We start from the raw sequence: 13,426 nt of genomic DNA on the forward strand, positions 1-13,426 counted from the left end.
AGCTTCCCAGCTCAAAAGGTGCCTGAGATATTGGCCAAATGAGAAAGAAAATAAAGAAATGATTAATAATGAAAATAAATAAATAATAATCATAAAAAAATTAAATTATTAATCAATTTGGTCAGAGAACACATAAACTACTAGACTGGTGGAAAAATGTTCAAATTCCACTTCAGGGGGTACGGAATGTTAGGAGCAGGCATCCATGTCAGCTAGTTAATATGACCCATACTGAACATATTTCAGGTGGATGCCCATTGATTTGGGCCTTTTTAATTTTTTTATACCAAAAACAAAATGGCCGGACAAATAGAAAATGTATAACTTAGAAAATATCTGATAACTTCAGTTGTACTAAAGCTGTGGTTCTGAAATTTGACATATATCATCGCAGCAATACCAGTAAAGTGTCCAAGAAGTATTAGGCCATTCCATAACGAATTGATAAAGTTATATACAGATCAGTCACAAAAATGTACAAAACATCTCAAAGCTGAACTCTGTTAATTTTCAAATCACGCGACTTATCTTGACTTTTACTGTGGGTATGTTTGTGTAGTTTGGTATATTTTACTCCAGTGATACCAGTAAGATGTCCTGCAAATATCATGCCAAACTATACATATTTGATAAAGTTATGTGCATATTTATATACAATAGTCAGATTTGACTATTAAGAAAAATATGTTAACCTTTACCAAAAATATGGTTCTGAAATGTTGCATTTGTATCTCATTGATACCTATGAATTGTTCTAAATATATGAATTGTCCTAAATATATTGATGCAAAGATATTATGTTTTAATCACATGTTAAAATCATTTATTATATAATAAATTATTTTAGCATAATGTGATTTTAGCATATGTGTTTAAAACATAATTTCACCAAATCATTAGGCGTTAAACCTCTCACAAACTTGAAACTCATTATGGAAAGATTCACGTATTTTCTGTTCGTATCCACCATGTTGGGCGCGGCCGGAAGTGCCTCGTTATCAGGTCAGCTTCACTTCCGGTGTTTCCGCTTCCGTTCAGCGTCAGTGTTGCCTGATGTTCAGACCGATGACCGATGTTTGAGATGAACTTCAGCTTTTCACCAGCTATACAGGTGCAGCATTGATCTTTTTTGGCTTGAACACGGACATCTTTGCGACGGGAAAACGCTGATTGAAAAGTTTGATACCTACAGCCCGCAGTCCGGCTATCGTGAAGTCGGGCTGCACAAATTTCAATTTTTTATAGGATTCGACATTACGGCAGTAATGGGACGGCACGGTCGGGACGCCACGTAAAAATGCCGGCAGAAACTGGCTATCATATTATGCAATTTCTGATGTTTGCAGGATGTGGTGAACTGAGTTGAGCTTCAACATGGAATCCAAGGTAAAATGCCAGAGCCAAAAGCGGAGTTCTGACACAAGTACTGACTGGACCCTCTGCATCTTCTGTCAAAACAGAGACCCAAAGAAACCTCGGAGACGCCGGAATTCAAAGAGTCCGTGAAGCCGCTGCAGAGCGCAAGAAGTACAATGACTCTGAGAACTGGCACACTGTTGAAAGAATTCAAAACATTGACTTTAAGGAAATCACAAAACAGACTGAAGTCCTGAATCACAAAGACTGCTATTCGACGTTTACAAGTTCGTTCAAAATAACTCGACTCAGGAAAAAATATGAAAGCACTCTTGCCACCTCAAGCAGTGCACCTGAGACAAGTTCACCACCGAGACCATCTCTACGCAGTAAACTGTCCATTATGGACACTGATTTGTGCTTTTTCTGCCAAGAGAAAAGTTGCAAACAAACGTATTTGGTCGCTACCTTTGATGTTTCTGACAAAATTCTCCAAGGAGCTCAAACAGACCCTGTGTTGCGGTGTCGCCTGGCAGGAGTAAGTGATCTCGTGGCTGCTGATGCCAGGTATCATCTTAAGTGTTATGTACAGTTCAATAGAAAAGCATCGAAATCTAGTACAAGCACAACTCAAACGTCCAGAGATATCTGCTTTGAGAAAGTCGCATCTGAAGTATCGACTGGACTGGCCCGAGGTGAAATCTATACGCTTCTAGACGTTTGGGAAAGGTACAGGTCTTTGCTCAGCAAATTCGGCATTGACGCTGGACCATACCGGGACAATAAATCCCGCCTCAAAGAGAAACTACACCGACTTCTTCCAGGACAGATCAACTTTGTACCTCAACTCGATCCACATCAACCACAATTGTTGTTTTCCACACTGTCATCTAAGATCGCTGTTCAGACACAGAAAAGGCGTTCGGATGAAATGGAGACAAAGAGAAATATGGATGATCTTAGGCCAACCCAGTTCTCGCGCTCAGAGACAGAAGAGTTGTTGACCTTGCATCACTGCGCGTTACGCATTAGAGGTGACATCAGTTCTCGTCCAGGCCTAAATAATTGCACGTCAGTTAGTAAGGAGAGTGCCGAAAAGATTGTACCGGAGAGCTTGTTTCTATTCCTCAGTATTTTGCTGTCTGGGGAAGTGGACGGACAGGCTGACGATAAATTTGTGAAGCGAACTGCTTTGAGCATAAGTCAAGACCTAGTCTACGCAGTGTCGAAGCACAAAACGCTCACACCAAAACACGTTGGACTTGGCCTAGCAATTCATCAGGCAACACGTTCAAAATCGTTGATTGAACTCATCCATCACGCAGGACACTATCCCAGCTATGACCAGATACGTAGACTGGACACAACTCTTGGAGTTCAAAATCTGCAACACTTCGCAGATTGCAACAATACTCCTGTCCCTTCAAATATATCATCCAACAAGTTTTGCCAATACGCTGCTGATAACATCGACATTATCGAAGAAACGTTAGATGGTATGGGGACGTTTCATGCGACGCAGATGGTAGTTTACCAGAGAGGGACCCCTCAACATCAGCAACAGGAAGTACTTCCTCTTGGAAAGTCAAGGTCCTTGAAGGTCCCTCCCGAACTTCATCGTTTGGAGAAAGTCACTCGCCAATCTTCTCGAGAAGATCCTAAATTCACAGCCACCTTGAATGAGACGATGTTTACCCCAGATGATCAGGTGTCTGACGAAGCTTCTGCCCGAGATATGGCCTGGATTCTCTCTCGCATCTATGGCTCTAACAGTGACGATGTGCCAGCGTGGACCGGGTTCAACCAAGTTACAACACAAGACAAACACGAGCTCTGCACAATCGGGTATTTGCCGCTCCTCAACGCCCCGGCCCACGAGAACGACACGCTGTGGACAGTTATGATGCGATGCCTGAGGATTTCCAACATTATAAATCCTGGCCAGTCCACAGTCATTACTCTGGACCAGCAGCTGTACTGCAAGGCCAAGGAAATACAGTGGGCAAACAGTAATGAATGCAAAACGATATTCTTGCGACTTGGGGGGTTCCACATTGTCAAGAATTTCATGTGTGTGATTGGAAATCATTTTGCAGACTCTGGTCTTACGGAGGTGTGGGCGGAGAGTTCCGTTTTTGGAGAGAATACAGCTCAAAATAACATGCAGGCCAAATCGTACAACCGGGCTATTCGTGCACACAAGCTAACATTTGAAGCTGTTTGGAAAACACTCTGGCCGACATTAATCGTATGGGCTAAAGATCACCAAGTAGAAGAAGTTGAGCTCCAAACATTATCAGTCCACGTCGTAGAAGCTTTGGAAGCACACAATGAGCGAGATGTGACCAGCAACAAAGTCAAAGCACTGAAAGACGCAGTTCAGCACTCCAGAATAACAAGACTGTTGGACGACTTCCAAGAGACACAACCACCCACTACCAGATTTTGGGTGACGTACATCAAAATGATCTCCATCTTGTTGCTGTTCCTGCGTGCAGAGAGAACTGGAAATTGGAACCTACATAAATCGTCCTTTGCTGCAATGTTACCCTGGTTTGCTCAGTATGACCACGCAAACTACACTCGCTGGGGGGCAGTTTATCTTGCTGACATTATGATCCTTGAAACAAGCCACCCCAATGTTCACCAGGAGTTCATGAATGGAAATTTTGTGGTCAAGACAACCAATAACACATTCAATCAGCTATCGACGGATCAAGCCTTAGAGCACGTCAACAAAGTCGGCAAAGTTGCCGGTGGTCTTGTAGGAATAACGAGATCAGAAGGAGCAAGAGATCAATGGTGCCTCAGATTCAACGAACGGAGCAGAATAGTAGACAACACAAGCGCCATGTTGGACATGCATGCTACAGATGAAGACTACAACCCTTCTTATGTAAAAGAAGCCGGACCCTCAAGACTAAAGCGGGACAAGGAAGATGTTCAGAAGATTGTCGACCAACTGAAGAAATTCGGCATTTTTCAACACCAAAATCTAGCTGTCGTTAGCCTGGCCACTCGAGATGTAGCTTCTCCTCAAATAACGGAATGTCTTCTGACAGCACATGCACAAGGGCAAGACAAATTGAAAGAATTTGTGGGCTTACGTCTCATCACGAAAAAAGTGGGATTCCATGACAAGCTCAGACAGTCGAAAAGCCTGACGCTGAAAAGCATGTATCAGGTCCAGAACAAAAATTCGACTCTGAAACAAAAACTCGTCAAAGCAGACCGTAACCTCTTTCAACACTTGCTTGTTTCAAAAGAAGCTGGACGCGAGGTGGACCTGAAGGAAATCCTCAGCCATGAACTTTCGCCGGTTCCTCTATCACTTGCAGACACATCCGGAGCAATGCGATCCACAAACAAAGCAGCTCTCGGAAATATCCTTCAGACAAGAACAACTGTAGAGAAAGAGCCGCCGACAGCAAATCTGAAAACGTGTGTAATCATCGATGGCCAGGCACTTGTTCAAGCAATCGGCAAACCTGCAAATGCCCACAATTTTGGACAACTCGCAGACCGGTTCGTAGCCTCTGTCTTCAGTCACTTCAGTGACACTTGCTCCAGAGTTGACGTTGTGTTTGATAGGTATGAAGCACATACCATCAAGGACACCACTCGGATTTTACGGACCGGGAAAACCCGGCCAATACGTCGCAAAGTGGACAACAGGGATGTGCCATTACCCGTCAACTGGAGGCAATTTATTGACCTCCCAGAAAACAAGCAAGACCTGGAACACTTTTTGAGCATGGAGCTCATTCGTCAAGCAAGGTCGACTCAACCGAATCGTGAAGTCGTGACATCTGGCGGATTCCATGACCGAACGGCGGTTGAGTCATCCCGTGGAACGGACGTCAACTCCCTCAAATCAAACCACGATGAAGCTGATACCAGAATATTGTTACACGCCAAGTCTGTGACAGATCTTGGGTTTGAGCGTCTGATCATTTGTTCCAGGGACACAGACGTCCTTGTTCTCCTCGTTCACTTTGCCAGTGACTTATCTGGAGAGCTTTGGTTGCAAACGGGAACAGCGAAGCAACGGAGCTTTGTTGCTGTGCACGCTGTAGACCTTGATCCAGCTCCCCGCCACAATCTTCCAGCATTCCATGCCCTCTCGGGCTGCGACACAGTCAGTCAATTTTGTGGCATTGGCAAAACAATAGCATGGAAAACGTTCATCAAGAACTGTCCCTTATTGGACGGGCTCGGACACGGCACACTTACTGAAAGAACACTGACAGATGTAGAGAGCTTCATCTGCAGACTGTATTCAAACAATGATAACAACACAAACATCAATGATGTGCGTTTCAAAATGTTCCTCAAAGGTCACAAAGAACCAGAGAAGTTGCCACCAACCCGATCTTCTCTGAAGCTGCATATCAAGCGAGCACACCATCAGTGTACAATTTGGCTCTCTTCACTGATCGCACAACCAGATATATCTTCCCCGGTGGGAAATGGATGGAACAAGGACGGTACAACTGGAAATATACTTCCTTCTTTTGATGAGTGATAAACCATTTCCAGAGGTTTACCTCAAGCTTACACAATGCCAGTGTAAGAATTGCGAATCTCACAGATGCAGTTGTCGTCTTAAGGAGCTAAGATGTACCGCTGGTTGTGGTTGCGCTGACGGAACGTGTCGGAATCCTTTGAACAGTGCCCAAGATGACTCGGACTACACCACCGAAGACTGATGTTAATATTATCCCAACACAGTTTTTTTTTAAAATCAAACGAACTTCATCAAAGTATGTCCGTACATTTGTACAAGCTCAATATAATGCATCAAGATGTAATTTTCTTAGATTTTCAGAGCATTTTTTCATGTTTGTCTCTCCATAGGGAAAGAAATAGATAAAATATCACTTAGATCGTTTGAGGAAGATGTGTGTATTATTATAATATGTCCAAATACAGCAAATTTCATTGTTATCCTGTATAAATACAAAGTTGTGTAATTTTATTACAATCCGGAGTTTTCGGAGTTTTCGATAATGGCGGCCACTTTGTTTTGGCTGTATAATATTTAAAAAGGCCAAATTTGATGGGCATCCACTTGAAATATGTTCACTATGAACCACTTTAACAGTCTGACATGGATGCCAGCTCCTAACATTCCGTACTCCCTAAAGTGATTTCTAGGCCCCTTTTCAGATTTTGCCTCTAGTCTATACCACTATTTCATCAGAATCTGTAACGTTAAAAAAAAAAAAATTTTTTGTCATTAATCAAATAATTAAATAATTAATCGATTAATTGATTAATTGATTACTCAATAAATAATTAATCGATTAATCAATAAATAATTAATAGATGAAATGATTAATCAATAAATCAAAAATATCCTTGATAGCCACATCACTTGGTCACTCATGTCCAAATATTAGCTTCCCAGCTCAAAAGGTGCCTGAGATATTGGCCAAATGAGAAAGAAAATAAATAAATGATTAATAATGAAAATAAATAAATAATAATCATAAAAAAATTAAATTATTAATCAAGTTGGTCAGAGAACACATAAACTACCACTATTTCATCAGAATGTGTAACTTTAAAAAAAAAAAGTTTTTGTCATTAATCAAATAATTAAATAATTAATCGATTAATTGATTAATTAATAAATCAAAAATATCCTTTGCAGCCAAATCACCTGGTCATTGGCATGTCCAAATATCAGTTTCCTAACTCAAAAGGTGCCTGAGTTAATGGTCAGAAGAGAAAGGAAATTTGATTAATTAAATAAGTACTTAATTAATTGCTAATAATTAAATAACTCCTCAATTTATTGATTAATCAAAAAAAAAAAATACCGTTTTTGAGAAAGGACTTGCTCACTCTTGTGCCGAAATTTCAGCTTCCTAGCTCAAAGGATGGCTGAGATATCGTCCGGACAACCAAGAAAGAAAACAAACAAACAAGAAAGAAAGAAAACAAGAAAGAAACCAGAGTGAAAACTGAGTACTCTCTTTCAGCATGCGTCACTGCCGAGCGAGCCCCCTTTGGTGCCCGGCAATGACGATTTGCAATGCCTGGAGATGGCATAGGAAAGGAGCGGTGTACAACAAGTACAGATACATTCAAAGTACACCGCCCCATGCCAAATAATTAAATATGCTGCAGCGCGGCATTGCCGGGGCGCCTCTGGCGCCCGGCAATACCGCAGTGCAGCTCATTGAGGCTGCATTGGGAGGGAGAGGTGTACACTAATTGATTGATTAATTGTATAATTAAAATCAATAAAAGATTATCACAAAATATTTTCATAATCAATTGGCTAATCGCATAACTAAACCACTAGTGCTTCATCCGAAGATGTATCTTTTAGAAATTTAATTAAATAAGTCATTTATAAAAAATTAAATAATTAATTGATTACTCAATAAATAATTAATCGATTAATCAATAAATAATTAATAGATGAAATGATTAATCAATAAATCAAAAATATCCTTGATAGCCACATCACTTGGTCACTCATGTCCAAATATTAGCTTCCCAGCTCAAAAGGTGCCTGAGATATTGGCCAAATGAGAAAGAAAATAAATAAATGATTAATAATGAAAATAAATAAATAATAATCATAAAAAAATTAAATTATTAATCAATTTGGTCAGAGAACACATAAACTACCACTATTTCATCAGAGTCTGTAACTTAAAAAAAAAAAAATTTTTTTGTCATTAATCGAATAATTAAATAATTAATCGATTAATTGATTAATTAATAAATCAAAAATATCCTTTGCAGCCAAATCACCTGGTCATTGGCATGTCCAAATATCAGCTTCCTAACTCAAAAGGTGCCTGAGTTAATGGTCAGAAGAGAAAGGAAATTTGATTAATTAAATAAGTACTTAATTAATCGCTAATAATTAAATAACTCCTCAATTTATTGATTAATCAAAAAAAAAAAATACCGTTTTTGACAAAGGACTTGCTCACTATTGTGCCGAAATTTCAGCTTCCTAGCTCAAAGGATGGCTGAGATATCGTCCGGACAAACAAACAAGAAAGCAAGAAAGAAAACAAGAAACCAGAGTGAAAACAGTACTCTTTTTCAGCGTGCGTCACTGCCGAGCCCCCTTTGGTGCCCGGCAATGACGATTTGCAATGCCTGGAGATGGCATAGGAAAGGAGCGGTGTACAACAAGAAAGAAAACAAACAAGAAAGAAACCAGAGTGAAAACTGAGTACTCTCTTTCAGCGTGCGTCACTGCCGAGCCCCCTTTGGTGCCTGGCAATGACGATTTGCAATGCCTGGAGATGGCATAGGAAAGGAGCGGTGTACAATTATTATTATTATATATGTGTATACACAAGTGAATAAAAAAATTTATGCTAAATTAAAAAGGCAATGTCGGGATGACAAACTACAGTCTAAAAAAGGTCCTAAACAATATAGGGATGATGTTGGTTTGGAGAGTAGCTGAGAGTATTACCATCACATAACAATCCCTACATCACTGCCTCCAGACTATTGTCTAGGGCTAGGCCGAGCTAGAAGTATTAGAAGCTCCTGTATAATTTCAGGGACTTCTTGCAGCTTCAGTTGTCTTCCCTACTTTTTTTTAAATCAACTTAGAGTAACCAATCACAAATTGGAGATGTCCTTGCAGTTTGTAAGAAGTTGATGATCATGTACTGATATTATAACATTATACTCGGACTGCTAGTTTGTACAGTCTCATTATGTGGCTACACTACAAGAGTAATCAAGTACTGGTGTAACCAGTGGAGTGTTGTGGAAGCTTGAAGCAATAACTGATGAAGTGTAAATGAGGCAGTGATGTAGGGATTGTTATGTGATGGCAATACTGTTAGCTACTCTCTAAACCAACATCATCCCTATCTTGTTTCGGATCTTTTTTAGACTGTAGTTTGTCATCCCTACATTGCCTTTTTAATTTATCATAAATTTTATTAATCACCTGTTTCTGTAATTTTTTACAATGTGTAATAACACAATGGTATATGGTACTCAGAGGATACCCAATCTTGGAGCAAAAGTGTCAAGATATCTTAGTCAGCAATGTCAAACACTGCACATGTGTTCCAATATTGTGTTACGTAACCCTGACTGTATCTTGCAGCTCTGTCTTATTGCTCGTTTCTCAAAGAGTAATGTCTTCATCCAGCCTCATGCCACACAATGACCTGCACTTAGAAACGGCCAAAATAGTTACTGTGGATTTGCAGTCGAGAGAACAACATCAAAGTGATCATGCTGCAGCCTGATGTACATAGCCATCTGCGTGACATTTTTATGCAAATTTTCATCAACATGCATAGGGGAGTACCTTACCCAATCCATACTCTCGTTGTTGTACACATACACTGGGGTATTCAGCAGATGTGCGAGAGTAAGAATTTCGTTTTCTGTACCCCAAGTACTTGCACTGTCCATACGAGAAGCTCTTATGTAGGCTTCAACACTGGACACACCAGTGGGAAGTATGACTGGCTCAATATCAGACAAGTGTGTGACAATTGCAGAACACACAGCTCCATGTTGTTGTTGCGAGCCAGTGATGATATGTGCAAATGAGCGAAATAAACAGTTGCCGTCGCCTTTGATTTTTTGAAATCTGTGATGGTCTGGACATGTAAGAATCACATCTGGACCACCACAACTCATACCATTGGACCTGATGAAAACGAGACCCGAGCATATTGCAAGCTGAGCGCTGCCATTCCTCAGTGATGGAATAGTACCTATGATCAGGCCAGGCCATTCCTATATATTGGCTGTCTGGGGGTTACTGCTATTAACAGGTTTATTTTTCTTGTCTGACTTTCCATCATTGACATTTTGCTGTGAATTGGTGCGTTTGTTTTTCCCAGGTGGGTTAGCACTTGCACTGCGAACCTCTTTAGTTGAGATGACCCCATCATAATGACTGCCCGTGTTTCTCAGGTAGATGGACTTAGCTGCAACAGTATTACCTTCCACATTAAACAGGTAGGCTGCCTCATAAAAGAATGGCTCATTATGAGCACAGTGCAAACCCTCACCAAAGTCTCCCCTTTCTTTTATCTCAAGGCTACACATTGACCTGATAGCCTGAAGCAAGACCCCAGCATACTGCTTATGCATCTGAAGGGCCTTGTTTACCAATCACATAGCTGCTAGAGATGACACAGCTTTCTTACAAGGGTAACTAGTCATTGTTTTGGATATATTTGGGTGCTTCTTTTTGAAAGCTTTGACTAAAGCTTCAGCATTGCAGAGTAGTTTCCTGCTCACCTCAATAACATACTGATGCTTTGCATGAGGCTTAGGTTCAGCTAGTTCATACCTCCGCCTCATGTCTACACAACGCTGGGCTCTGTTCTTCGTGTGACGTGTCCGAGCACACTTTAGAATAGACTTGGCCTTCATTAGATAGTGTGCACGACGAGCAGCTAGTTCTTTGTCTGTGAGTACTGTAGTACACATGACGAACAGCTTTTATTATATTGCTGTGAGCAATGTGGTATCTTTTAAAAGCAGCTTTGACCTCGTCTCTATGAGCACTATTGTACTCACTACAAGCAGCTTTGAGCTCGTCTCTGTCAGCGCTATTGTGCTCACTACAAGCAGCTTTAAACTCGTCTGTGAGCACTATTGTACTCACTACAAGCAGCTTTGAGCTCGCGCCATCCCTACATAGAGAGTACTAGCGTACTATCTGATATTGTTACGGTTGAGCAATAAAAGACACCCCCTCTAGTTAATTACATGACAACATGTAGCCTGCATTAGGCAGTTATTTCTTATTAAATGTAAAGATTAGCTCCCTTTCCATTGTGTAGAAATTAAAGCATATATGCGTTGAGTTAGGCAGGATTCTAACCCCTCAAAGAAGACGTTGGTTCATGGGTGGGCGAGCATAGGCCGTGACACCTTCCAGAGGGAGGCGGGGCTGAATGAACGACCGCACGTGACCAACATCGGCCAATGGTGGGCCGTGGAACCTTCCAGAAGGAGGAATGACCGCACCTGACCAACATCGGCCAATGGTAGCCCATGGAACCTTCCAGAAGGAGGCGGGGCTGAAAGACCGCACGTGACTAACAGTGACCAGTGGTAGGCCGTGGAACCTTCCAGAAAGGCATGGTAGGCCGTGGAACCTTCCAGAAGGGCATCCCCTCCTCCCCCACCCCCCAAAAAGTTCTGTACTGATCGCAGCCCAGGCTGGTTATTTCTCCGTGCTGGGTTGTCCTCCGTGCTGATCATTCTCCGAGCTGACCTTCCTCCGAGCTGGCCGTCCTCCGTGCTGGTTCGTTCTCCAAGCTGGTTCCTTCTCTGTGCTGGGTCGTCCTCCATGCTGATCGTTCTCCGAGCTGACCTTCCTCCGAGCTCGCCGTTCTCTGTGCTGGGTCATCCTCCGTGCTGGGTCGTCCTCCGTGCTGAGCCTCCTTCGTGCTGTCTACCGGATCGATCCGTATGCCACGCGCAGGAACTGCTGGGCCCGAATCAGCGTCCGCACGTCCACCGGTACAAGTCTAACCGGTGTGTGATTCACCCCGTGTGCGAGTGTGCCAGTCGCCTGTGTTGGGAATAGATAGGTAAGAATTATTGTTAAGTCTGCTTCTCGTCCTTCATCTGTGCTTTTTGTAAATAAAACGTGTGCATTGTATTTCCTCTCGACCTGCCCATGTGCGTCTTTTCCCCCATTGACCCGGCATCGTTGGAACCAAATTCGGCTGCTCGATTAAGTCCGTAGATCATGCAGGGTAACACCACGACCCACCCCGCGCGACCTGCTCGGCGCACCTGATTGAAATAGGTGTGAGATCGCGAGGGGTTCAATTCCCGGTCTTCCCGGCCATGTGGTCTCGAAGGTATTCAGATCACGGTCGATAACCCTTCGGCCCGTGGTTGGGGGATTGGCGATTGGAGTTGCTCCGCAACCCGCCAGGCACGAGTTTCGTCCCGCGATCGACGGCCTGTGGACCTGTTGTCTGTGGGGAAACGGGGTCTTAACCCCTCCCCTTGGTACGTCGACAAACATGGGATCTGCAACAATATACTGGTCCACTCCTGCATCATCAGATGCATATGGCTGCCGAAGCAGTTTCTTTACTGTTGGGCACAATTCTGGTCTGGGCGTCACTTCTACGCTTTTTTCCCTACGTCATTCCGAAAATAGTTTTCCTAACCTATCACCTGCTCTTTGACAAGCATTTGTGAATTAAAAACGTGATTTTCATGCAAAACCTGAACGGTTGCTGTTTTGTTCATGACTTCTCGATTAGGGAGTGCACTCTTAACAATGACACATCTACCATTATTTACACTACATGACCAAACGTATGTGGACACCCGAACATCAAACATCTCATTCCAAAATAATGGGCATTAATATGGAGTTGGTCCTCCCTTTGCTGCTATAACAGTATCCACTCTCTGGGAAGGCTTTCCACTAGAAGTTGGAACATTGCTGCGGGGATTGCTTCCATTCAGCCACAAGAGCATTAGTGAGCTCGGGCACTGATGTTGGGCAATTAGGCCTGGCTCACTGCCGGCATTCCAATTCATCCCAAAGGTGTTCGATGGGGTTGAGGTCAGGGCTCTGTGCAGGCCAGTCAAGTTCTTCCACACCGATATCGACAAGCCATTTCTGCATGGACTTCGCTTTATGCACGGGGCCATTGTCATGCTGAAACAGGAAAGGTCCTTCCCAAAACTGTTGCCACAAAGTTGGAAGCACACAATTGTCTAGAATGTCATTGTATGCTGGAGCGTCAAGATTTCCCTTCACTGGAACTAAGGGGCCGAGCCCAAGCCATGAAAAATAGCCCGACCATTTTTCCTCCTCCACCAAACTTTACAGTTGGCACTATGCATTCGGGTAGGTAGCGTTCTCCTGGCATCCGCCAAGCCTAGATTAGGCCGTCGGACTACCAGATGGTGAAGCGTTATTCATCACTCCAGAGAACGCATTTCCACTGCTCCAGAGTCTAATGGTGGCGAACTTTACACCACTCCAGCTGACGCTTGGCATTGCGCATGGTGATCTTCGGCTTGTGTGTGGCTGCTTGGCCATGGAAACCCTTTTCATGAAGCTTCCGAT

At 42.7% G+C, this 13,426-nt stretch overlaps 1 protein-coding gene across 3 annotated transcripts in view; it reads left to right on the forward strand.

The window, feature by feature from the left end:
* Positions 1 to 13,426, forward strand: part of LOC137428873 (F-box/LRR-repeat protein 2) — a 120,077-nt gene that overhangs the window by 38,050 nt on the left and 68,601 nt on the right. The window contains exon 1 of one of the 3 annotated variants that reach the window (XM_068118717.2): positions 10,280 to 10,329. The exons of the other annotated variants lie outside the window; for them this stretch is intronic. Coding sequence (XP_067974818.2) covers positions 10,289 to 10,329 — 41 coding nt within the window. The 5' untranslated portion in view covers positions 10,280 to 10,288. Of the gene's footprint in view, positions 1 to 10,279; positions 10,330 to 13,426 lie in introns of those variants that run through there. 3 annotated transcript variants of the gene reach the window in all.

This window comes from Myxine glutinosa, chromosome 6 (genome assembly GCF_964187855.1).
Source record: "Myxine glutinosa chromosome 6, kmMyxGlut1.1, whole genome shotgun sequence".
Classification (NCBI taxonomy): Eukaryota; Metazoa; Chordata; class Myxini; order Myxiniformes; family Myxinidae; genus Myxine; species Myxine glutinosa.